Here is a 26948-nt window from a genome sequence, read left to right as displayed (position 1 = left end):
TTTGGATTAGATCATCAGTGATATAAATGTGTCAGTGGTTCCCTGTTCTGTGGTTGTTCTATTGAAATGATACAATAAAAAGAGACTGTTAGCATTGCTTGGGGGCCTCAGGTCAGTCTTGATGAGGTGGGGTGTTGGGGGATCTGGACTTGAGTGAGATGTTAGCATTTATCTGGTTTAGGGAACCTGCCAAGAGGACTTGGGCTCACTTTCATCAGAGTCTGCAGATGCTCTTCCATTTCCTTTTGAGGTTTGACTTTGCACTATTTAGTCTGGATTTTCTGTTGGAAGTGGTACAGCAGAACTTGACCCTGTGTTGCTGAATGTTTGATTGTAGCAAAGTATTTGGAAAACATGACCTCCAAATTCCATGCTTTGGGATAACAAATTTTTCTAGCCACATTTTTATGCATTAAAAAATGTCTTCTGGACATATCTGTATACCATGTACATGATTTTGAGGATAAACGATACGTAAATAAAAACATATTCTCTTCTTCATGGAGAGTGCTTGCATAATAATGTCTAAATGTATTATGTAATAGAAAGGAAGCAATTAAAAATGAAGGAAGCTTAAATTATTTAAGATTTTTGTGTGAAACAATTTCTTTTACATATACTGAATCCATTATAGGAGGGTAGAATTGATCTCATTTTATTGATGAGGGAACAAGGCCCCAAGAAATTAAGATACTACATGTAGTAACATAGTTGATTAGTGGTACAGGTTCCCTTTAAAACCAGGTTCTTCTTCCAGATACATGGGCATTCTACTATGGCTTATTATAGGATATGTTACAAACTTGCTTTGTATTCAACTTCTTTTATTTACTAGAATAAGCACTGCTTAAATTTTAGGATTCAAAATATAAACAAGTAAAACTAACTTACTGAGATGAGATAAAAATAAAGTGTTTAAATTGCAGAGGAACATGTGTAGAGAGAAAAGTTGATTTTCTTTTCCTAAATCTTCTAGAATATGTTCTAAATTATTAGAAAGATAGTTGTTACCTTATTTATTTTGGTGTGTTTTTCCTATGGGTCGCATCTTGTAATGGGTAAGTTCTTTTTAGTGTTTAAAAAGCCTATGTACAGAGACTTGTCAGGGAGTTAGGTTTGGTTCTAGTAGGAATGAGTTTGATCTGTATGAAGTCACCCTGTTACTGCAAGATTGTTGCTGCCTACTTCTGACTTAAGCTGTGTTACAGCTTAAGAAGAAAATGTCTGCTTGAAGTTCTCATTTTTAGAAATTTTCCATACTAGAAGCTATAAAACTCAATGTGCCTGACAGCCAAGAAGCGGTCTGTTTTGGATGTGTGGGTTGGATTTTTTTCGGCCCAGAGGAAAAATGGCAGTTCTCTGTGCAAGATACATTCCACCTGGAACTGTCTTCTGCCCAGTCACACATGCAGTCAAGGCTACCAGGAGAAGCAGAGGACGGTGGCATCTCCGCAGGAGGTGAACATGTGTGTGCTCTGAGGCCCTGCCGGCTTGGTCACACAGTGAGCTTGGGGGCCCCTTCCCTGTTTGTTATGGCAGGCAGTGTTAGTGGTTTCTAGCTTGAGTTTGTGTTGCATCTGTTTTATTAAAAATAAGTGTAATAGTTAATTTAAAATAAATATTCTTTAACTTTCTTAAAATTTTAGTTTTGGAGATGGATGTTTGAGCAGCCCTGTGACTGTTACTCCTTGACTAACTTGGTTGATGTTTCAGAGTTTTACATCTGTTTTCCGACCTGCTCTCTGTGCTCTGAAGTGAGGAAAGCACAGCGGGCATCGCTGTCATTTTCCGGTTACTGGGGAGGCTCCGTTAGTGAGAGGTTAGGGGCCTTTACCAGAGTCTGGGGCACTTTTGAGCAGGAAGTGACTTGGGAGTTGGTATTTATTTATTGCCAACACACACACCCCGCAGAAACAGGCCCAGGGGAACCACACAACCTTCCTGGGGTCTTAGTGACCGCAAGCAGAAACTGGCACCCACATCCTTGTTCTTCTTGTCTTAGTCCTTTTATAAAAAACCCACTCACGCTCTCAGCCTGTTCTGGGTGGTTTGTTGTTATGTTATTTTTTGTCTCTGGGCAGGGAATGTAGTGGATTTTGAACCTGGATATCAAGTGTCTGTAATTACTTTAGTCAGCCTAAATTGACTTTGACTGTAATTTGATACTGAAATTTGTATGTAGAAAATGAACTTTTTGAGTAATCCTCAAGTGAAAAGAGGTTATTTGCATGCTGGCTGGTGTGGCTCAGTTGGTTGGAGCTCTGTCCTGTGAACTGAAAGACTGCAGGCTCGATTCCCAGTCAGGGCACACACCTGGGTTGCGGGTTCGGTCCCCAGTCAGGGCACACTGGAGAGGCAACTGATGTTCCTTTCTGACATCTGTCACCCACCCTCCCTCCCTAAAATCAATGACCGTGTCCTTGGGTGGGGATTTAAAAAAGAAAGTTATTTGCACACTTCTGTGTGCTCAGCATATTCTCCAGAACAGCTCTGTAAGGTAGGTGTCATGTTCATTTTACAGGTGATGAAGTGAAGGTTTAAGGTCATAGAAGACTCTCTCACTGTCTCATCTACAGGCTCAAGTTCCTCACAGAGGTTGTGCATTACAGAAATAATAGGATGATCGTTCTCATTTCTCTCAGTAATGACAATGTGTTATTTTTAACAGGCAAAGGGTATTGTGAACACAGCTGTGTCTGCAGCAGTCCAAGCTGTTCGGGGCAGAGGAAGAGGAACTTTAACAAGGGGAGCTTTTGTTGGGGCCACAGCTGCTCCTGGATACATAGCTCCAGGTACAGTACAATCCGTAAGAGATCTGCCTCCTTTTCTGGGCCAAAGTGTGAAGAACAGCATCTCCTTCAGTTTCCAGGGTCACACACACAATCTCTGGAAACATAACACGGGTATAGGATGGGTGTGCCCAGGGACCAGAGAGAATCGACAGGATGTCATAGGTTTTCCATGGAATCTGCTGAGTGTCTAGAGGCTTCCTGGAAGGAAGTGACAGATGAGAAATATCTGTCACTCAGTTGTCACTCTTGGTTGAGGGGACGTTTTGACAATGAGGAGGTGGAAAGGTATCGCACAGATGGAGGAGGCTGGGTGGAGGCGCAGAGTGCGTTCACGGGGACTTGGGGGGCAGGCTGTGGTGTGGCAGGGCAGAGGGAGAGCTGCTGAGAGGTGACTTAGTCGGGGTGAAGTCTGGCCTTACCAGCGTTTCCTTAACCCCGTGTTCGGGAGCCGTCACAGACTGGAGAAGTGCACAGAGAGAAAATGCGGAACCTGTTTATCCAGAGCTTACTGTGCACCTGATTCTTCCACATCAGTGAGTTCACTGAATTGTTGTAATCTCCCCAGTGTTTCCTCACAGAAATTGTTTCCATTTTCAAGGTGGGGAAACTAAGGGTTTAGGGAGAGAAGGCCAAGCAAAGAGTTGAATATAGATGTTTGTAGTTTTGAAGACTCTCCTTTCCGTTTCATCACGTGGCTGAGGGACATGGGGAAGGTGCCTCCTCTCTGCCCTGTGTTCCGACCCTGACGTTGTAGCAGTGGGTGCACAGCCGGCTCACTGCAGTCCAGTCCCCGCAGTGCTGCGAGCACAGAACTTCTACTGTGGCCAGCACACTGCTGGTAGTCGTCGATGGAGGTGAAAGTGTCGTTACTTTTTTAGGTAACACTCTTAAAAAGTTTACGTAGGTTTGGTTTTGTTTTGTTTTTCCCAAAGGAAGAATTGAATAGACTATTTGGGACATTATTTGGACAATGTGATTTTGTAATTATACTTTTAGAACTTGATCCAGTAGGGGCATAGCTCATACAAATAATAGACTCGTTTATTCAAATATTGTGCGCCTACTTTGGCACACACCAGACGTGGATTTTGCTCTAAAGGTGAGACATACTGATCCAATAATCACCACTGTAGACCGAGGTGATTACGATGAAGGAGAAGGACGTGACCTTGGGAGAGGCTGTAACAGAGAAACCTGGTCTGGTCTGTTGGGTCCCTAAAGGTTTCCCTGAAGAAGTAATGCTTCAACCGAGCTTTGAAGACTGAGTTGGAGTTAACTGGGGAGAGAATCTGGGGTGGAAGAGAGTTGAACACAGAAGGAGGAGCATGTGTAGAGAGAGACCTGTGGTGCTGGTGGTAGGGACCTGGCTCATCCGAATGTTCAGAAGGTCAGAATGTAATGTGCAAATCACTGCGGTGGGGTGGGGTGCGATGGGGTGGGGTGCGATGGGGTGGGGTAAGGGGAATGATCTGAGTTAAAGCTGGATGCTCAGTCCCAGTCCTGGAGGCCGTGGTTTCGATTTTGGTCTTAGAATCCTAAGTTCAGTGGTTATTGTGAAGGATTCTAAGGAGAGAAGTGACAAGATCAGACTTTATTTTTCAAGATCGCTCTGTAGTGTGAAGAACAGATTGTAGGAATGGAAGTGGGCATGACAAGACAAGTTAAGGTTTTTGTAAACTAGTAGTCCAGGCAAGAAACAGTGGAGGTGTCCCCAGTGGGTAAAAGGAAGTAGATGGGTGGCAGGAAGTGAGGAGATTGGAGGAGTGCTTTGGAAGCAAAGTTGATGGGTTTAGTACGGAGCATGAAAAAGGGTGAAGCGTCGAGGGTATCTCCCAGGATTTTTAGCTGGAGGAATTTGATGGGGGGACTGTGCTGTTTTAGGGGACAAAGAACAGTGAGAGATGAGTGTTACGGGTGGGCGAAAGATAGTTTGATACAGTTTGTGTTCAAAATTAAGACATTCTTCTGTGCAACTCACTATTTTTACTGAATTGTAATATTGTTTTTGCCTTATTTAATGCATTATTTAAAGGAAGCAGCTTTCATTTAATAATAAGAGGCAAGTTACTGAGATGAGCTTTCTTGCCTCTGGTTACGTGGGCTTCATCCGGTCGTGTCTGTGGTTGCTTCGTCTTGGAACGTTTACGTCCTGCCCGAGTGGTGAGCAGCCACCGTCTAGGGGCAGCAGCTGTGGAAGGGACCCAGTGTCTGCTCGCTGCTGGGCTCGTCTGCTCTGTGCTAGCTTCTCTCTTGCGGCTGCACGCTGGCCTCTGCGAAAGGCCTGTCTCTGGAAGCCTTTGCACATGAAGTTCTTTTGTAGCCTAGAGAAGATTCCGATGAGGCCGTTTTAGATTATGAATAGGTTATATGCCGTTTGTGGAGTCTGTTCTGTGTAGCAGGGACTGTAGTTAATTTTTTTACATATATTATTTAATCACATTTCCCTGCCAACTCAATTACTGCGGAAGACAGTGAGGTTCAGAGAGGTTAAGTGACAGGTACAGTTCAAAGTCAGCCTGCTGCTGAGAAGTGAAGGCAGGGTTAGAGCCCAGTGGTCTGCTCTGCAGCTGCTGAGTAATCTAGTTTCATCTCTGAGGCGGTTCTGGTAAAGAGCCTGTAGCTAGCCCACTACCTTTTTCTGGGTTGACGCACAACTTATTTTTTCAACTTTAATTTCTCTTTTGGCCTCTGATACAGTTCCTGCTGCCTATTTCAGCTGCATTGTGTCTTCTTGAGATATGTTCTTGAGAATCAAAGACTAAGAGTAAGATTGAGAGAGACTAAGTTGTACTATCCCCAGTTTTTTATGACTTTAAGTATAGACTAAAAAGTGAAAAAGGTTTCATCTCTCAAGAAATGTTTCAGTTGGTCCCTAAAAGCAGTTTATTTGTTCACCAGTCATTTGAGTGTTTTGTCTCTGACAAGAGCTTTGGAACTGAGCACTCATAGGTGACCAAGACCTAGCATCTGCCCTAGTGAATGCCGGGGGTCAGATGGGTTGGAAGAGACAGTTGTGTAAGCAGCATGCAGTGTGATGAGAGCTATAACGTGAGTGGGCAGAGGAAGAACCAGCAAGCAGGGGAGACTTCACAGAGGAGGTGACACTTAGTACTGAAAGAAATGATGAGTTGCAGTTGGTCAGTGAGAGGGGGAGGGGAAAAAATCAGTGCAGGAGAAATGATATAGACAAAGGGGTTGCAATGTAAAAAAGCTTGTTTTGATGTGGGTATAGTCTGAAGGGGCCCATATAGATTTCATGTCCTTGTTCTATTTTAGAAATAAGTTGTTTTCCTAGAAATATACCCAAGTGATTTAATATTTATATTTTTAAAGTTGTTTTACTGAAAGGTTAAATACTGATTTCGGTTGGCCAAGAAGTCTGTTATTTTTTTTTTTTTTAGTAAACTAAAAGACACATTTTTCATTTTCACCAATAACTTTATTGCTTTGGATATTTTGAGTGTGTTGGCTCTCACCTGCTATTGGCTTCTAGTGGGTGGAGGCCAGGGGTGCTGCTAAACATCTTCCAGTGCATACGACAGCCCACAGCAAGGAATTATTTGGTCAAAATAGCAACAGTACCAATAAACTTCGTGAACCACTTTTGACATGTTTGATCAGTCACAGCACCTTCATACACTGAACAAATCTTTTTTTTTGCGTTTCAGTTGTGTTTTTACCTTTCTTGAAATAATAAAGCATAATATGCCAAAGATGTTCTGTATTTTCTTTCATCTGCCATATTAAAATGGCTGCACAAAAATTCACCAATTTTGATATTTTTTTTAAAAAAATGCACCCTGACATGACAGCTGCCACAGTACAATCTAACAAAATTGTTTCGAATGAAATTAAAGACAACTAAGCGCAACTAGGGCCATTGGTCCCGAAAAAGCATAAGGGACTGTTTGGTGAATCCAGTAGCTTCTATTAATAAAGTATTTCTAATCCCTATAACACTACCAAGTAGCTTGGAGAGTTTCCCATTCTGCAGATGAGAAAATGGTAACTCAGAAATTATATATGTCCAGGACATATGAGAAACTTGTGCCGGAACTAACTGGTTCAAACCTTCTGTGTTCTTTGTGTTTGTTTTTATTTACAATGTGAACCTTTTTCATCATAGGCCCCAGATACTAATGTCAGTTTCACCAGTATTTCCTGAGAGACCCTGTGCTCAGGCCAGGAATTCAGGTGTCAACGAGACGCGGACCTTGCCCCCAAGCCCACAACCTGATCCTTGTGCCTTCTTCAGTGGCAGTTGAGACTTCAGCCTGCTCTGTCACTGCTTTCTGAAAAGAGACTTGAGAAGTTCTGGTTTCTGCCTTTGAGAAATGGGTCATTTGCATCATTCTGAATATCCCTTTGCTCAACAATTTTTTTTTGCTAGTGGTTACTATCTGACAGGCATTCTGCTGAATTCAGGTGATGCAAGTGTCTCTGCTGCTCTGGTGGGAATGGGAAACACAGACCGGGAGTCGATAGTTACCATGCAGTGAGGTAAGCCTGTTGAGACAGAGACAGGATGTTCTGGTAGGTCAGGGGAGTCTTGGAGGCTGCGCATAAGGCTTCACTCTAGCAGGCCTGAAGGGATCGGTAGGTTAGAGCCATTCCGGGAATGGTTCTCATTCCAGCATCTGGAAGAAGTCCTCAGGCCCATGGTGCCAGGCCTGGTGTTACTTGTGAATTGGGCCAGTGCCAGCTGCCCATTGTCGTAGACTGATCTGCTCTCTTCTTCTTTGCACTAGGCTATGGAACACCATATGGTTACAGCACAGCTGCCCCTGCCTATGGTATGTACACCGTCTTACTGGTTTCTCCTATTAGCGACTCTGTCACAGCAGTCCCAAGCACAGTTTGTATCTAGGGTTTCTTTAAATGAATTGGAGGATCTCAGACCTGTTCATTCTAGTGACCCAACTTAAATTCCCTTTGAAAATGCCACAACCTTGTGGTTCTTGGTTTGGTTGGAGTTGCTCTTCTCTCCGCTTTGCCTGATTGAAGGACTGCTTGTTCTAATTGCCTGTTTCTGACCATACTGAAATTAAGTATCTTAAGTAGTTCTTCTTACAGCCAACTTACACTCCATTCAAAGGCTACTGAAGGGCCATACACAGTTTCTGGCTTGGCTGCCTGCCAGTTATGTAGCTACAGTTAAGTTTTTGGTTGGAAACTGTGTGAGCTGTGGGTGATCTAAGTTAGGGATAGAAAATGTTCACTGCAAATTTGTAGCCATCATCCCTTTCCAGAAATTTTGCTTTAGAAGTGGAGTAAATGGGCCCTGGAGAGTTGATAAGGGGTATCACCAGCAGTGTCGCATAAGTGCTTACTGCAGAAAGTCAGTAATACACGTTAGAAAAACACAGAATTGTCTCTTCTTCCTCCAAAAATTAAAAAAAAACAAAAACAAAAACAGAAGCAAATGCAGAAATGAACCTCAGTGGCCCTTTGGATAACTTTTGAATGAGGTTTATGTGGCAATGGAGGCAATAGGTTTGGAGTCAGTGATATGCTCGCTTAGACCTTTCTCCTAACTCAGGTGCTACATGTTCTGGAACCAGCCATCTGCAGGATGTTTGTCACTGAGAGAAGAAGGGAGAATGTGTGTGTGCATGTGAAGAGTGTGTGTGAGTGTGCGTGCCTCAGTGCAACCCTGGGCTGGACACGCGTGTGCCCAGACGGGGGAGACCCTGAGTGTACGGCCACCCGGGAGGCTAGTCCTCCGCGGAGCCTCAAGGCCTTTCATTGTGCTTTCTCTCCATGCATCAGCGTCCCATTTTTGTGTGGATGGAGATTGTGGGTCCTTAGACACTGCCGAGTTGAAACTTCACCTGGCTGCATGCCTCTAGACATAAGTAGGACGTGAACAGTTCGACCAGTTTTCCCATTAAGATAGACAATTTATATCCTGGAAAGATGTGGAGAAGCTGCAAGGGTCAGATATTTGGGGTGAGTTTTCTCTAAGACAAAGTGCAGACAGAGTCTGGAGTTGAGTCCTTTACCTGAATGTCCCCTCTGGCACATTCTGGTTGGGTCAGGGTCCCCCTGATTCCCCTTGTTCTCAGATACGGGTAACTAGGAAGTGGGGGTTCATTCAAGAGTATGCTTTCACCCAGAATTGCCTCTAAGTTCAAACTGTCTGGCTCCTTTAGATTTGGCCATTTGCTTTTACCATTCAGCCAGCTTCTGGGTATCCTGACTGCCGCCTCGTTCCTGAGCATTAGGTCTGGTCAGTGTGTCCAAGCACGTTGTTGACTCCCGGCTCCTCGTAACACGCCTGTGTGAGCACCTGAGCGTCTGCCGCCTCGGGCTGGTTCTTAAGTCTGTGTCTTTCTCTCAGACATAGTCAGTCTCATGTTCTTTAGTATGGGTTTGCTAGAGCTTTATTTTTCCCTTTAAAACACTTTCATATCTAGGCTCTAAGCTACATTCATGTTTCCCCTCAGTCTTTTTAATTTTTCTCTCTTGTCCCTCCCTTTTCTCTAACACTGGACTTTCCACCCTGCGGCCTCTGAGCCCCCACTGCAGAGGGCTCCTCTCTTCCATGTGCCATATACTGACTTCCAAAGCTGGTGAAATTTGATGCCCCCATTTTTCACATAAAAGATTTGGTTTTTAAATGTTACTGTGATGCCTACCTACTAAAACGATGCTTTATTTTGGCTGTAAGGTAAATATGTCTTTGGCCTTTGTAAAGCTGTTGCATGCGGGGTGATTTCCCTCTGATCATCCGGTGCGCTCGACTACCTGCTGTTGCTGCTTTGTGATTTCTCCGTAGGTCAGGGTAGAAACAGGAGCAGATTGCAAACCATGCTTGAGTATGCAGAAGTTTGTGAGGCCACAAGAACTCATTAATTACAAAATTAAGAAAGTGATTATTAATCTTTCCAGATTTGCCACGCCAATATTGGCAATAGCCATTAACCAGATAAGCACCTGGTCACAGCTCTGCCTGGAACTGCCTTTCTGCGGAGCTCAGGCTGGCACTGAAAGATGTGCTTTGAATTTTTACAATCCCTATTCCTCCTGTAGAATGTGATCTGCCAAATGGAGAGCCAGTCTGGATTTGCAGAGTCACTTTAGAATATCCATCAGCAGCATTGCTGTTGATCTTGAGAGTCCATGGCAGCTCGCTCACACAAAATCGTTTTCTGAATGTCATTCTTCCTGTGACGTGGCGCCTTCATTTGGAGTGGAAGATGTTACCAAAATATTAAGAGCAATTTCAAAATTGGAGGTCTGCGAGAGAGTTGTGGGCCTCTTCCAAAATGGTACATGTTGACTGACTAATCTGGAAAAGGTTAATGGTAATTATTATAAGATTTTTTTTACCTGAAATTTTTATTGGATTATCAAACTTATTTGGAGTCCTCTCCGTTTCTTTTCTCTGTAGGTTTACCCAAGAGAATGGTTCTGTTGCCCGTTATGAAATTCCCAACATATCCTGTTCCCCACTACTCATTCTTTTAGCAAATGGCAGAAGCTCATTCCTATTGAACAACAGTACAGTACAATACAGAATGTTAGAGAAAAAGCCTTTTTATCCTGCTTTCTTCGAACACATACTTGATCAAAATTATTTGTAAAGAACATCTTTCCTACTTTTTGATTTTAACAAATGCAAATTTAGTTCTCTAAAACTTGAAAACAAAAAAAAAAAAGAAACTAGTTCTGTGAAACGGTACCTCATTTCCGGAAAATAACTTATACCAGCCCTTCTGTTGTAGGGAAATAAGTCTAGCAGTTCAAAGTTGAAGAGGAGTATCAGATTATGTAAAATTAAATTTGTGAAGGCTGTATAGAGTCTCAAACACTGATCACAAATAAACTGCTTTGCTGTGACACAGAGTGCCGCCTGGTTCCTGACGCAGTCACTGATTCCTGGCTGATGGACACGCATTCGCCCCAGGGCACTTTAATTCGGGCTGTAGTTATTTTTTTTTAATACGATAGAGACTTTTCATTTAACTTTAACTTTGTAAATATTGAAGTGTGTAATTAAAGCCAATAAAATATGGGTTTGAATATTGTTTTAGCTTATTATTTTTGATATGTTTTGGTATAAAATTACAAGGAACTGAAAACCAATGACTTAGCCCTAGAAACCCATTCATTCACTTGCAAGCACACGGCTGCAACAAAGCCAGGCGGTGGCGAGTCGGAGCCAGTCTCCCTCCTTAGAGCCCTTCCTGCTCCCGCTGCGCAAGGGCCTCCCCTCCTGCCGGGGGTCACGCCCTCCGAGCGAGCGCTGCGTGTCCGTGTCCGAGTGAGGCACCACCCGGAGATGGAAAGGAGGAGTGTGATTATTCTAGTTCCCGAATTCCCAAGTTTTAAAAAATAATAAATTAACCAATCAATCACCCTCTCGTTCTTGTGGCCTTCTTCACTCTGTAAGATACTGTGTTCACTCCCTGGCTTTTTTCATGCAGATAGAAGATTAGCAGTTTTTCTGGGATTCATTGAAGGGTCTTCTTTTCCTCTTCAATTACATCAGAATCTAAAGCAGCAACAGGGTCCCCATAAAAACTTGCTCTTCGATTGTCCCAGTTCTTGTTGAGTGCTGCTGTGAAAAGTGACAGGTTTCAGCCATGGGTCAGCATTTCTTTTGAAGACACCTGAGTAAGCTGGTGGCAAATGATCAGTTGGTACCATCGTGCTGTTCTGTGAAGGGTGCAGACCTAAGTCTCGCACTTGCATTCTCACCTTGTCTGGAAAGCCTATGATGTCACTAGAAGGTAATGGTTTCATTAAGGTACTCACCCCCATGACGGCCACAGTGTGGTCCCATGTCCATGCTGATATTTATGAGTTACTCTGTCTTAAAAATGTCTGTTTTTAGTAAGAATTAGCTTTCCTCTTCCCTCTTAAATTCTGTATTTTGGAGCACAACACTGCCCATCAGTGAAAATAGGCTTCACAAAATATGGCAAATTTATGTGTCAGATTTCTTGTGGACCACTAAATGAGAATGGAATGGGCAATTTAAAACAAATGTAGTGTCCTTTTTCAGATGTATATTTATTACACAATGGTTCTTTACTTTTACTCTTTGACCTTTTGTTTTTATTAGTGGTGGGTGATACTTTAATAAAACCTCATCACTCGCTAGAAATAGCTGTGACCTTATCATCCGCACCCTGTGCATTAGTGGTGAGACATGAACAGGGGGGCCTGTTTCGGCTGGGAGTTTCCACGTGTTTCATTGATTCATTCTGCTGACCCATGGATGAAACAGAGCCATCACTGAGAAGAAAAAGCATGGCTGGTAGTGTCCAGTTTTTATTAATTAAATATTTACAATAGTCCTCTTTGTTTTTGGAATACTATTAATTGGCAGCCGTAGCTGTATTGTCATTTGAAATTGATCGTCAAATTTGCATTCCAAGTTGGAGTCTCTCTGGAGATTCTCGTTAGAAAACTATTTGGAAGTAGCCGACTCAGCTTCGTAGCTCACCCCGTGCAGTGGTGAGAGGGGCTGTGCTGTTTTCCGACATGATGGCAGTCATTTCAGACGGTTCTACCGAGTCCTTTTTTTTTAATTTTGTTGTTTGTTGGAAGTTACTAACCATGTTGTAAACCTGCCCAGTTGCTGCAAACTTTTACATTTCTCTGCTTTACTTAAAATAATTGAGCTGTCAGTCCTTTGTTAGAAGTGGTAACCACTGCAAGTTCAACTGTTTACATTTTGTAATGAATTAAGTGTTCCCCCTCCTGTGCCCTTCCCACCCCTCCATTTTGTAATGAAAATTCCACTTACAGCCGAAAGAGCAGAGAAATATAAATGAAGCTCTTGGCTTCACCAAATTCTGTGACATTAACATCAAGCTTTGCTCTCTGCTCTTTTCCCCACTGTAGGTGGTTTTTTCATTGACAGCCCCTATTGCCAGCCTCTGAGCGTCGCACCATTTATTATTCACTTGGGCCCTCAAGATCTCTTCTCTGACTTCTAGAACCATCAGGTTGTCTGGCTTGAAATGGCAATTTCTATGTCTTGGTCTTAAGAGCAATGTGACCCCTGAGGCTTTCCAGCTTTGAGATACACCACTCTGACACCTCCTTTTGGAAAGCAGTGACCGAACATTTTAAAGAAGAGCAATACTTGACTCAAAGCCACGGTGTCTGTTTTAAAACTTTTCCTTTGGAAACGTAGCAATATCTGTACTCAACCTCTCCTAGTGCAGTCTCTCGTCAGGGACTTTACAGACCAGTGCAGAACTCAGAGTCAGTGTGTGAGCTGTGCTTTATCTTCTGACAGTTTTTAACTTTTTTAGTACGTAAATTGGATAGTTGCATTCCTGACTGCGTCAGTTAGTGCTATTTTAATTTCTCAGAGATAGGGGTCCTCCTTGAAGCCATATTCTTTGCATGGGGGTTGGCGCCCAGCCAGGGATGTGGCCTGCAGCCTGTGTCCCTTCAGGCTCCGGGAGCACCCCATCTCTTGTGCAAGGTGGTCGGTCGAGTAGCTTCCCTACATACCTCATGCTGACTCGATGCAGCGCACGGTGAGGGGCGGCGAGGGCCCCGAGGGCGTCCACAGCGCTCCTCTCCAGTTGCTGGCCGGGAACCAAACACTGCTGGGCTGTGCTGGTGTTAACCTTGTCTTTTTTAAAAACTGGGTGGATGTTTGGAAATCATGAATCATTCAGTCACCATTATTAATTGAAGAGCTGGGAATACCTCGTTAATGTATTTTTAAAACTGGTGTTGGACCCTCTGTGTATTTCAGGTTAATACTTTTAAGCAGTTTTCAGCACGTTTATCTCACTTTATTCTCGTTCTCCTCGGACCTCCGTAGCCATATCACTTGTATAAAATAGGCTGAGATATAGTGACTGTAAGCTGTGCTCTCAGTGTACAAAGGTAAGCTCTTTTACTTTCTGATTCAAGAGAAAAGTGATTGAAAACCAATGAACACAGCATGCATGCATATATGACAATCATATATGATGTATTTGATCTCTTAGGTGTTATGCCATCACATTACCTTTAGAAATTTGTATGATCTAAATGTCAAATAATTATTTTCAGCATTTAATACCCTTGTGATTACCTTCTGTTTAAGAGAGACGCTTTTACAGAGCTGAGTGTGTGTGGGGGTGTGTGTAGAACACATATGACATATACCTGATTACACACACATGCCTGTTTAAATAAAAGAATTCAGGGTGGAAAGAGTTCACCTAAGAAGACTTTAATGTCAGGGCACTCTTTTGGCCAAAATGCTGGAATTTCATAAGCAGCAAGATTGGTAACCATGCTGGTGGGATCCACTCGTATGTAGCTATTAAGCTGAGGATCGAAGTGCCAATTTCTCAAAGAGAGAAATTTCTCTGAGAAATGAAAATCTCTGATATGTGTTGTATGCCCCAATACAACAGCAGCACGAAGCCATAAAAAAACAAGCAATAGAAATGAAAAAACCAAAACATTAAGGTAACTGGGAACATGATTGATTGAGGTGAGCTGACTATGTGCAGAACCAACTTGGGCAAGACTCAGAATGGTTAATACCTAGTTTGCAGAGACCAAATAGATTTAAGGCAACTCACTTATCTTTTTCTAGGTTAGGTAGCTAGATGTTTATTTCCCGCCTTTGCAACTACCGTGGAGTTTACTTAAAAGATGTGAGGTTTAGGCCAAATATTTTAATAAGGATTTGCTTCGTTTAGCGCGTCCCATAAATGCATTTCATATGTGTCAGATGTTCTGTGCTAAGGCTGTATTTTATAGAGAGATTAAAATGAATTTTATGTTTTCTATTTGTCTCTAAGTAGCAGTTTTCTTTTTATCACTAACTTGAAGGTTGCTGGAACAACATTCTTTCCCATACAGAATCTTTATGTACGTTGAATGTGGCTTTCGCATCCATAAAGGTGGTATGAGGTCTCGATGACTAGTCCCAGGTACATTCCAGTTCTGCTCAGACAGCCCAGTGCCCAGGCCGCGCTGGGCCCCTCTCTGAATACCAGTCAGACAGAGGCCTGCCCGGTGGGAGCGCTTTATGCCTGAGAGTCTCCTTGTTGGGGGAATTGGGCAAATAATGCGTTAGCAGTATCAAAAGTGTATTATTCATTTAATAGTTTATCTGTACATTAATAATGCGGGCCCTCTGACATCACTGAAATGGGCCTCGTTTGGAAATGCGCCGCTCACTTTAAATATTTCCCTGCCAGTTTGGACAGCTCAGAACCAGCTCTGGTTTATGTTCATCGACTTCTGTCCACGTGTAAGTGAACTGAATGAAATGAACAATGAATACCCCAGTCCTTCTGAAACAGCTTTATGAGACAGAAAAAAGCAAACTGGTTAATTCAAATACTCACCATATTTTTTTAATGACAAATGAGGGGGGTTTACCCTTCTAATAAATCATTCATTATAACTTCCCTGTTTCCTAGGCCTCATTAATAATCGCAGTGGAGGTAAATTTTCAGTCGTGAGTTAGGGGAATGAACCGCGGAGATGATCCCTGCACTGCGTCCCCTGCAGTTAGAGCCCTAAAAGCCAGCGCTGCTGGGAGCAGTTGAAGCTGCAAACAGCCTGCTCTGTGAGTGGTCTGCCCTGAGTGCCGTTGAGCTCAGGCCTGGCCTCCGTGCCGGCCGGGGGCGGAGTTCCCTGTGGTCGTCAGAACAAGGAAGGTTCTGTTTTAGTCAGACTCACACTGATGCCGCACCACCCAGTGACCAGCGCTGTCTCCGTGTCACCCGGGGGCCTGGAAGGGGGATGGGTGGTGGTGAGTACCGAGCGCAGAGCCGAAGAACGGCCGTCTGTGGAGGTGGGTTTCAGTGTCGGTGTGAGTGTCTCGAGCATCCTGCATCCTGCTGCACGGAGCAGGGAGCTGGTGCTTCTCACAGAGCAGCGAGTCCCTTCCTTTCCAGGAGCATCTTCCAAAGAGAGTTTTAGGGCAAGAATTTGAGTTGAGTTAGTTGTAAGAATAGATATCCTTTCTCACATTATCATTTTAGGTAAGAGCTAACAGCTTCCATTGATGCCTGAAGAGTGAACTTTGGAGATTTTTAAAATAGCACCCTAATGCAAATTAGGTTATGTAAGCTTCACAGCACAGCTAGAAATATGGAATAGAAACCATGTGGGAATCTGGACCAAAGAATCTCTCCCCTCCAGCAAGTTCCCTTGGGGCTTGGGAATTAGGTGAGTTAATACACTAAAGTGCTTTGAATAGTACCTCCTGGGCACGTGGTCGTACCCAGGAACCGGTGACTGTCCTTCCCTTGGTTGGCTGAGGTGACAGTGTGTGAGGGAGGCCAGGCTGTGCTGGCGGTTAGTTAGCGTGGTAGCTTGGAAACAGGTGTGTGGCCTGCTCGGGGGCGGCTGCGTTGGTTCCTCGGTGCCGACAGGTGTGGGGTGCGCCCCGTTGTGGGCACAGGCCTGTCTTCACCATCTGAAGCCCAGACAGGAAACAGAGCAAACGTTTGGTGGGAGCCGGTGTGAGGAGGTCACTGCGGACCGTGCTGGATGAAAACGCTCCCTCCGTTCCTGCGGCGGCGGTGAAGCCATCGGCCGGTCCGCTGCCAGGGCTTCGCAAACGCCCGCTTCGGGATTGAAGTGTGCCCAAAACGGCTGAGTTTAAATTACCAACTCGTTGACTCCAAGTTTCCGACCAGTGCTTCAATGAGAAAAAAGAGTGTGTTTGGTTACAGCTCGCCCCGGAATCCAACTTTCAGAGTGCACCAGGGTTTGGCAGGTAGAAGGCAAGTTACTAGAAACCACAGACAAAAAAGAGGAGTTTGAGTGGCGTGCCCAGAAGGCTTTTGACTTGGGTGCTTCTCTGAACAGCATTCCTGCGACTTCTCTCTCCATTTGCTTCAGCATTTTGAGGGGAAAATCTATACTCGTCACTATGTAAAGCCTCCCTTCTGTTAAATTTTTTTTTTAAATTTTATTTATTGATTTTAGAGAGAGAGAAACATTGATTTGTCATTCCATTTATTGATGTATTCATTGGTTGATTCTTGCGTGTGCCCTGACCGGGGATTGAACCCACAACCTTGGTGCATGGGGATGCCGCTCTAACCAACTGAGCTTCCAGGCCGGGGCCTGTCTGTTAATTTTAGGGAAAAAACCCATCTTCCAACCTATACATCTGTCTGTCCATTCTACCCACTTCGCTATCTATCTAGGCAGTTGGTAAGTTGCTTTTCAGCATAAGGAAGAAGAAGTGGGTAGGCGGTGACGCTGTTGAGTGCAGGGCAGACCTCTTCCTGTCCGTTCCGGCCGCCACGTGCCGTCTGTGGACTGCGGGAGCCTGCGAGGGAAGGTGCGGAGGTGCCCCTGTCTGCTGCTAGAGGCGCTGAGTGGGGAGTGCAGATTGAGTCCCGTGATGCTCTCAGGTCATAAAAACTGTAGATAGGGGCTGAGTATATCCTTTAAAAAATAAGACAGATTTGCATTCTGTTCAAGATATTTTAAGCCTGAGATGTTTGTGTAAACTGATGAACCAATAGAAGTTACTCCTCTCCTCAGCTGTGGCTGTTTGGTGGATTCATTGCCTCGTGGAGCCAGTGTTGAATGCGGGCCTCTTTTTTACCTCAGCCGGTCAGTTCATATTTTATTATTTGGTCCTTTTAAGGTGGATCTTGGTCTTTCTTGGCAGAACTTTGCCGTTTCTACACCGTGCTGGCCCTGCTGGTGGGCAGCGTGGAGACTGCCGTCATGTGCCTGCCCATGCGGTTTAAGCAAGTCTGACTAGCACGTCCTAGCTGGAGATGTACGATCCCGAGTCACGTGTTTTGCTGCTCACGGACTGCAGGAAGGAACGGGGTTCCGTTGGCTGCTGTGAAGACATCTCTTAGCACCACCTAGGAGCTCAGTTTTTCTCAGCTTTGTTTCAGTTTCTCCTATCTTGATTCTTTTATACAATTTGCATGACTGGTCTCTGCATTCAAATGTCAGCTAATTGTCCTAGGTAATTAAGTTAACAGTAGCCTTCAGTTTAGGTCATTCTGGGCTTATGGGCAGTAGTAGACTGAAGAAGTAGGAATGGAAGGAAGGAAGGAAGGAAGGAAGGAAGGAGAGGAAAGGAAGATGCTAAAAATGGTCTATTGTGTGCACCAGGCGCTTGGACAGTCTTCGCACACGAACTCCGGAGGTGGTGGTATCCCTGTTTGACAGGTGAAAAAACAATGAGGCTCAGAGCTGAATGCTGGAGTCAAGAATGAAGCCCAGCTCTGCTCAGAGCCAAAGCCCCTTTCTAGTAGCGTGCTGTGGATTACCAGTCTGGGAAGGGAAGTGGGGGCAGGGCAGTGGGCGCGGCCCCGTGCAGCTGCAGGGGCCTGAACTCCGGCAGGGGCCTTTCAGGATCTTTTGAGCTCAGGGCTTAGAAGCTGTCCTAGACTCCTGGGCTGGAACCTGGGCTCTGTCTTCACCCCATTTTACATAAGATGCCCTTGTGTAAAATAGGGTGGTTTTCTTTCAGACCAATTGAGAAAGCTTATTTAACAAACTAGCAAGATAGACTCGAAGACTAAGGTGTGGCTGTATAAACTGAGGAAGCTGTTGTATTTGAAGCTTGTTTTTGTTTGTCAATGAGAAATTGAGGTAGACTTTTATTTACCTAGTCTCTGAGTACACTCTCTCTGGCCTGAGGTTGGTGACGGGGATGTCTTAAAAGATCTGAGCCAGACTCTGAAGGAAGGCTGGGGAGGCTTCGTCTCACTGGGCGAGAGGAGGAGGAGCGTGGAGGGGCAGCCGCCCGGGTTTGGGTGGAAGTGCGGGGAGCGAGTGCGAAGGGCAGACCGCAGTGGCCTGTTCCGATGACCGCAGTGTTCCTAGGCTGGCCTTCAGGGCGGGCTGCCAGCCTGGGGTCAGGAGGCTTCCCCCTGGGTCGGTGGTGCTTGAGCAGCCCTGCCTGGACGATGGCCTTCGGTCTCTGACTGACTGAGTGGCTCTGGGGACTGGCCTGCTCTCCTGCTGCTGCAGACGCCCCCCGCCGGCTCCTCTGCTGCGCGCCAGCGAGGTCTCCGCTGGGGCTCAGTGGGCGTGGGAATGGACGCGGAACCCTCTTTCGGGGAAGATACCCTCCCTCACCCCAAGTCATCGTCATCCTTGGCAGCCACCTGCCATAATCCTGGAGGGGGGCAAGAGAAAGGAACTTCTTTCTCTGTATTGTTACTGTTGACACGTTCCCATTCCCCCACCCCCCACCCCTTTGCCCCTCTCCTCCCAGCCCCCAGGGCCCCTGCCCTCTGGCCATCACCACCGTTGTCGGCGTCCATGAGTTATACACGTATTTTTCTCTTATTCCTTGGCCTTCTTACATCCATTCCCTCCCTCTTTTAAACCCAGGCGGTACGCAGCCTAGAGCAATGACTGTGCGTGAGGGAGACTGAGTATGTGGCATCTGTGTCGGGGACAGTTTAGCTAAGCCCTCTGCTGGTCACCTCTGCGTGTCCAGCTCCACCCCTGCCACCTGGAGGGGGAGCAGCGCACGGACTGTTCCTGCCTCGCGGACAAGGAGAGGGAGGCCCGGAGACCTCCCGACCACCCAGCTTGCTTGTGGCAAATTTAGTGGCTCCTGATTGGTGAATTTTTAACCAAAAAGAAAAAAGAACATTTCTCCTACTGTTTTTAGGGTTAACAGAGCCCTTTCATAGGGATGAGATTTGAACTCCACCACAGTTGTGGGATCTAGAAGTTTCCCTTTTACAGGTGAGGAGATGGAGGCTTAGCCAAACTAGCTTGCCCCCAGGTACCCAGTTAGTAAGCGGCCGGGCCCCCCCACCGTGGTTGTGGGCTCAGCGCTGGTGGTGTGTGCGACTGGTGCGGACTGCAGCCCATCCTGACTTCCAGAGCCCTCGGTAAGCTTCCTCTCCCCTGAGGCATTCTCCTTAACGACTCTTGATTTGAAACAGAAACAAAACAAGCAAAACCAACCCACCTCTTGCCTTCACCACCGCCCATGGGAAAAGAAAGGGTTCAGATGTCACCCAGCTGTTGGTCTGCTTGCTCCTGGGCGGGTCACCTCGGGCAGGCAGCCTGCGCGGGGTGGTGGTGGTTTGGCGCCAGCCTCGTGATCGGTGGGTCCCACACACCGTCTCTGTGCTACACCGGACCCTGCAGTGAGGTGCAGACCGGGCGATGCCGCTGGGCAGAGCGCCCGAGGCTGGGACAGCGGGGAGTGTGCTTTCTGGGTCCGGCTGCCCCCACGTTTCCCCACGCGCTCTGATGCTGGGATCTCACTGGACCTTCCACTGTGTAGTCTCAGAAACTGCCCCCCTTTCCTGCATCCTACATGCTGCAGCGGCTACACTAACATCGCGGGGGGGGCACACCCTCTGGGGGGCGGCACCTGAGAAACTCAGGAAAGCCAAGAGCCCTTCAGAGTGAGATTCAGTGAAGCCGAAGAGAACATGGGCCATCAGCTACTTTTAAGGGGTTCTAGTTTGTTGTGTTACGTGGCTCCAGAAGGGTCAAGACGGTCTTTGGAAGCCAGCTGGGCAGTGTGAGCTGCAGTGCGCCTCCCGTGTCGGGACATGGGGCTGCCCTGGGAGTAGGGTGGTGAGGGTGCTCTCCGGGGCGGTTGAGCCAGAGCACAGAAGTACAGAGGAGTTCCTCCCATGGTGTGACGGGTGATGTTGCCAAGACCACAGGTTCCCTCTTGGGCACATGGATTTATCCAGAAACGTTCCCTGCCACCTACTGCTACTTACCGGGGTGTTGAAGGAGAAGGAACAGTTAGAGAAAAGGTCCGGGTTTTCAGACAACTGAACAGAAGGTGACAGCACAGACCAAGTTGGAGAACACGGGGTGAGGGGGGGAGAGGACGCTCAGGGCTTGGGAAAGCTCGGCACAGGTCCCGCACTGTCCGGCATGGAGGGGCCCTGGGAAAAGTCCTCTGAGCTGGGCGGGGCCTGTCTGCCTTGCAAGTGGTGAGATTGCAGGAAGGGGCCGTGGCCTCCAGGGGCAGCGCAAAGGGCCTTGTTCACGGAGGCCGTCTGGTCGGAGGGTTAAGCAGCAGGTGAGGTGTGGGGTGTAGGGCCACTTCAGCGATCGTCATCTTCCAAGACGGGGTGAGAATTCGGGAGGGCAGGTTTGGAAGGATCAGAACGGGGAGGCAGAGGCTGTTGCAGATGCCCGGGTGAGGGAGAAAGGACGACCACTGCGGGTCACTAGGGGTGGGAGAGGCAGGGATGGCGTTTCCTCATGGGCCAGGGTCCGCCCCACACCCAGGAGGAAGGTGGGCATGGCAGCACCCGGGGGGGGGCCCGAGGAGCCCCGTGTGGGGAAGCAGGTGCCTGCCCAAGCCCTGCTCTGGAGCCAAGGTTCAGTCTGTGAGTGGGACCGGGACGGGGGAGGCCGGGGCAGGAGGGAGTGACGGGGTGGGGGGCATCTCCATTTGGGCCACCAGTGGGGATTCGCTGGGCCCCACTCTCTCAGGGAGGGGGCTCTTGTGCTCTGTGTGAAGTGTTTTGGCAACAGGCAGACAGCTTTGTAGGCTGGTCAGTCAGCATCTCACCCTCTCCCCAAGTTCTGTTCCGCTGAACTCGCCAAAGGGAGCGACAGGTGCTGGGTGTTCTCCACGCAGGGGCCTTGTGCTTTGTAACAAAGCCATGTTTTGGTTTCTTGACCTGGACAAGGGTTGGAGCTCATCTGATCCAACATCTGTAGGACGTGGTCTCCGGCCAGTGGGAAGGCAGACTTGCTTCCCAGAGTGCTTTCAGGAGGGCAGGAAACAGGAAACTGTGCCGTCACTAGGGCATTTGTTTGGGGATATAGGTGTCTGTCTGGGTCCTGCCCCCGTGGGGTCGCCCTTGACCAGGCGGGCAGGGAGATCTGGGGAGGGGTCAGGCTGGTGGCCTGCACTTCTGTCTGTGCGTAGCTCTGTTGGGGAGCAGGACTGAAGAGGCAGCTGTGGTTTTGAGTCTTTAGGTTGGACCTATGAAGGGTCCCAGGTACACTGACAACCCATCAGCCTTTTGGGGGTAACCAGAACCCCCAGGCCAGGTGTCTAACTAGTGGCCTTTTTGTTTACCCCCGTGGGCCACAGAATATCGTGGGGTTTGTTTGAGTGCCACAGTGTGGAAATACAGGGGAACACTGCTTTAGATGTGTCCGTGGAAAAACTTTCTGTGAAGGGCCGGCTGCGCCGGACTGTGGCCCTGGGCAGCGATCTGTAGGTGCTGCCGCGGCGGGAGCGCCTGCCGTCTGCCAGTGCCCACCCAGCCTCCCACAGAGGCTTCCGGACTCCGGACTGGAGTGCGCCCTGGGGAGGGGGGCAGGGGGGCAGGGAGGCCCGTCTCTGCCTGTGAGGACCGTAGCCAACGGGAGGGCTGGCGGCATAAGACGAAGTGCGGAAGGGGTGTCAGGGAAGTTGCAGGTGGCAGGTGTCCAGAGGAGAGGGGGACCGGCTGAGTCGGGACAGCCAAGCAGGGAGGCAGCTGGGGAGAAGGGGGTGGGCCCGGGGCCGGGCGAGGGAGTGCTGGGCTGAGGACCGCGGGCTCCCGTGCGGGGGCGGTGAGCCAGCAAAAGGTTTTGCTCAGGATTGTAAAGGGACCACAAGTGCACTTTTGAAATGTCACTCTGGTCATGGAAACCAGGTCTCTGGTTACAAATGGTGTTTTTCAGTTTATTCTGGACTTGTCAGCTGACAGCTTGGTTCCTGTCAGGGTTCAAGGCCCAGAGTGGCAGTGTTTCCAGCCAGCGGTGTTGGGCTGGTGAGCGCCACACTTTTCAACAGGTAGTTTGACAAGATCTTCTGTCTCCAGGTGTTTGTTTTGTCGCTGTCCTAAAAACCATTTAAAAGGGCAAGACAAGTGCAACATTCTGTCTCAAATCTAATTTTGGCCTGGGGCGTTCGTTGATGTGAGGGTGAAAATGCCAGGGAGCCCGTCCCTTGCTTCAGACCGAGTCACGTGGCAGGAAAGCTTTACGGAGTACGTGCGCAGGCCTGCGGCCAGCACCTCCAAAGGGGTGGCAGTCTGGAGTTCCAAGAAATCTACAAACCACCGAGGCAGGGAGCGTGGGGTTCATCTGGAAGCAGGTGTTGCTCAGGTGCATCACAGATGGCTCTAGGCCAGGCTTCCGGGTGGGTGCGGGGGAGACTGAGGCACACCAGACACCCCCTAGGTGCTCGGTGTAGTCGGGGCAGCAGAACGCACCCTAAAGGTGTGCAGTGTTCTCCACTCCCAAAGCACTGTGCCTTCCCTCAGGTTTCTGGGCAAGTGGATCAAGCTCTCCCAGCTCTGTACTGCGAGCCGGCTTCCTCACGGCCTGTGGACACTCGGGGGCAAGCCAGGAGGTGAGGGGTAGGGCACTGCCCTGAGCGGACAGACAGGTGTGTGGAGGGTATTAGACAGGTGCACCGTGCTCAGAGGGCAGCCCTCCAGCCCTTGGTGGAGGGTTAGGAGGGTGTTAGGGTGTCTGGGTAGGAAACCACTGAAAACTTAGGGAACTGGATGCCACCTGCTCTGAGTGAAGTTAGGGCTCGTCTTCGCCGAGAATCTGTGCCTCTGAGGTGCACTGGCTGCTCTTGGGCTTGTCTGGCTCGCTCTCATGGGGGATCTGCCTCTTGCATTTTGCTGCCTGGTCTTCCTCTTGAGGTGCGGAGGGGCTCTTGGGGGTCTGACAGCAGGTGGGAACAGTTCTGAGGAGCAGCACTCCTGGTGTTTCTAGAGGGGTTTCTGGGCTCGTGGGAGAGAAAAGACCAAGGCTGGGTCTGGCTGTGCTGTGGTGGGGGAGGCCGCCCAGGCCTGTGCTGTGACTCTGCTCTCCCGGGGAGGCTCTGGGGTGCAAGGCCCGAGTCATCTTCTGACTCCGTTCCTGCTTGGGGGTGGGGCGGGGCAGGGGCAGGTGAAGGTCAGAAAGTTCACTTGCTGGCTCCAGCCGAAGTATTTCTGCTGCTCCAGTAAGTCAGGTTCTTTTCCTTTTTGTTCATGGAAGGGAGTTTTAGATAGCAAAGACACCATGAAAACATTCCCTCTCCACAGGGAATTCAATTTAGAAAAGTTGCATTCAAGTGTCCGGCCTCTTTGCCTCTCTTTGGGCTGAGCGCTGCTCCTGTCCTCCTCAAGAAAGGGGATCCTGCTGCACCCCTGCGGCTTGAGGAATGTGGTTGGTGGGTCAGTGGCGAGACACAGGGATCCAGGTCTGCTCGTGGTGCTCCCCCGGCCTCCTCGGGACACCCTCAGTGCCTCCCGTGCTGCCACTGGACAGGTCCTGTCCCTTACCCTAAAGGCACCTCATGCAGCAGCCCTATACCGTCAGGCGGGGCTCCCAGTGCACCCCTACTTTGTAGAGGTGACACTGAACATTGCTTGTTCCCTTGCTGTTTCTCAGCTATGGGCCCTGCCATGGCTCTGGGGGAGGTGGCTTAGCTCCTGTTCATTGCTGACTTCCTGGGCAGAAGGACTTGTTCTTTAGAATACAGCTGGGGAGCCAAATCGCAGGCATCACAGGGCATCTCCCAGGAATCACAGGTGGCTCTGCTGTCTCCGTTCTCCAGACTGACTTCCCCTCCAGCAACTCGGGGCATCTCAGTGAATGCTTGGTCCAGGTGGGCATCTTCGTCCCTCATTGTCTTCTGAGTCAGGAGCCACCTCCCATGGCAGACACTTCACGCCCTTCAGCCCTTAGCAGTGTTCACCCTGTTTTCTCCCGAAGTATCTTTGAACTCAGGCCTTTCACCAGGGACCCTCCTGCCGGCCTGGTGTGCTGAACCTTTGGTCTGTGTAAGTGGCTAGTCGGGGTCCAGCTGCATCCTCAGAAGGCAGGTCTCCTGAGGCTGTCCTCATTAGGGCGAGGGCACATTGAGGAACAAGGTGCGCTGGGAAAGGGGCTGGCCTGGGGCTTGTCTCCTCTGTTAGCCCCCCAGCCTATGCATCCTGGTCTCCCTGCTGCATAGTCTTCCTGGAGAGGGGCCTGTAGGACTTGCTTCTCACCCACTCCACGAACAGACAGCTCTGTGGGAGGGTGGCAGCCAGCCTAGCGTGGGGCTTCCCTCCCGGAGGAAGGCGGCCTTGCTCAGACCCGGCGGTCGGGGGTGCCGGAGGCATGGAGAAGACTAGTGGTCCCCTGCTGCACAGCTCCCACACCCCAGCCAGTGCACTCTCAGCTGTAGCGCTCTCACTCTGGTCTGGTGGTGGCCCAGGTAGTTTTTAGAAATTTAAAATACCTATCTATTTACTGGTTTTTTTTTCTGAATACGCAAGTGTAAATAGTATAATTTGCAGTGCAAAGTCCTCGGCAATAACTTTGTTGTGTACTATGTTGTACTATGTTAAACAAACGCTGGAAACCGCGAGCACCATGGATTGCCCTTCCCCTCGGGGTAGCGGCGTGTCGGACTCTGAAGCAGCAGCCTGCGTGTGTGGACTGTCACCAGTGCCTCGCCCAGAGATGCCCGGCCTTGCTGCACAGGGACTCTGCCACCCGACCCCCACAGGCAGCGCCTTCGCACTGACCACAGTGGACTCTGCCCTAGACTGGCCCCATCTGGCTGCTGCCGACTGTCTGTGCTGACCTGACGTGTTGCGTTTCCCCCACTTGGATGAATAAAAATAAAAGCTTCTGTCTTAAGCAGGACCTTCTCTGGTTAAATGAAGGTGCTGATTGATAAAAAGGGTCAAGTGCACGACCACTTTCCTGGCACTTAGCACTCAACGGCTCAGTCCATGTGGCAGGATCCTCCCTTCAGGCAACGGTGTGAGGGGCAGGTGCTGACTTCCTGTTCACGGCCCTCTATGCTATGGGCCCTGAATCTTGAACTTCAGAACCAACCAGGTGCTTTTCACCCCCACCCCCCGCATCCTCTCACCCGTTCCTTAGGATTGGCACCACCCAGGCCTTAGCGCTCAGCACACTAAGGCTCAGAGAGAAAGGGACGTGCCTGAGAGCGAAGCTTCTAAACGGCACCAGCAGTTTGAAAGCAAAGCTGAAGCTGTCCCTCCCCGAGCTTCAGCCGAGAGCTGTGTCGACAAAGGCACTGGGTGTGTTTGCTTCGTTTTGTAACTCAGGGCCCGCCTTCTCCCTGGCACACCATGAATTTGGACTTACAACAATGCCAGTACCGATGACCCTGTGACCCCACCCTCACGCCCGCTTTGTGGGCTTGAGGGGGAGCCAAACTTCCTGATGCTTGGACCCTGAAAATGAAGATGGACGTGGTAGAAAAGGCTGAAATCACAGGTGAACCTTTCACCCTTACAGGATGTTGTACACCTGTCAACAACACCCCAACTCAGAGGGGTGGTCTGACAGCTGGAGGGAGAACACGTGAGAGGAGCAGAGCTTAACGGGAGCTCGGCAACCCCTTGCACAGACGAGGAGCTGGGTGGGGAGGTGGAGCCGTGGGTGGACAGCCTGGCCTTGCTGCTGGGGCCAGGACCTTCTCTACGGGCCCCGTTTCTCCACCTGCAAGACGGGGAGAGCGGGTCTCAGCCATCCTGTGGTCCTGAGCCCACATCTGACTTCGTCCTCGTCTCTGACCCTCTCCACACCCCCAGTCCGCGAATCTGAATTTGAATCTCAATGTCCGCATCAGGCCATCTCTTGAGCAAGTGACTACTTCACACATTCATCAGATGACAACATGAGCTCCCAGAGACCCAGCAACTCCCCTGGTGTAGCCTCTGGTTTTCACAGCTGTTGGCCAAGTTTGGAGCCGGGAGTGCCCCGCCCTCCCTGCTGCTGGGGCCTGGTCAGAAGTCAGCACTCCAGGCAGCCGCCCTCCTGGGAGCCTTTATGGCAGGTGCTGCTTGTCTTGCCCTCTGAGCTGCCACCTCCCTCCTGAGTTCAGCAAGGCCTCAGAGCCGCTAGGGCTCACCAGAGCCTGAGAGGGGTCCCCTCTGCCTGTCATGTGCTTTCACTTACCCTGTGCACAGGCCTGAGAGCAGTCGAAGAAGGGTGGCCAAGGTCAGAACCAGGATCCGAGTTTCCCAGCACGACACCCTACGTTCTTGCCACCAACCACCCGCCATCCCCCACTTCCCTTCACAGCCAGGCTTTTTAAAATCTACACTTGCTTCTCCACTTCCTCCCCTCCCACCTGTCAGCACATTGCACCCCGCCCCGAGCACCAGCGATTTCCCAGTCGCCCAATCCAATGAGCCTTTCCGGTCTCCCCCTCACCCCAAGGCAGAGCTCGCTGTCCTCTGGGAGTCCACAGCCTACTCCCAGCTCCGTGTCCTCTCTTCCCCCCGA

General features: G+C 48.8%; 1 protein-coding gene across 7 annotated transcripts in view; it reads left to right on the top strand.

The window, feature by feature from the left end:
- Positions 1–25325, top strand: part of LOC123823592 (spermatid perinuclear RNA binding protein) — a 137944-nt gene extending 112619 nt beyond the window's left edge. For 4 of the 7 annotated variants that reach the window (XM_045846505.1, XM_045846507.1, XM_045846506.1 and 1 more), the window contains 3 exons: positions 2669–2792; positions 7541–7585; positions 9825–10134. In XM_045846505.1, the coding sequence (XP_045702461.1) occupies positions 2669–2792; positions 7541–7585; positions 9825–10009 (354 nt within the window). In that variant the 3' untranslated portion in view covers positions 10010–10134. The other 3 variants (XM_045846511.1, XM_045846509.1, XM_045846510.1) reach the window with 3 other exon arrangements.
- The last annotated feature ends 1623 nt before the right edge of the window (positions 25326–26948 follow it).

This window comes from Phyllostomus hastatus, unplaced genomic scaffold (genome assembly GCF_019186645.2).
Source record: "Phyllostomus hastatus isolate PE091 unplaced genomic scaffold, TTU_PhHast_1.1 phas_contig_495, whole genome shotgun sequence".
NCBI classification, from domain to species: Eukaryota; Metazoa; Chordata; class Mammalia; order Chiroptera; family Phyllostomidae; genus Phyllostomus; species Phyllostomus hastatus.
Note: the sequence above shows the minus strand (reverse complement) of the source record. Positions and strands in the feature narration are given on the sequence as shown.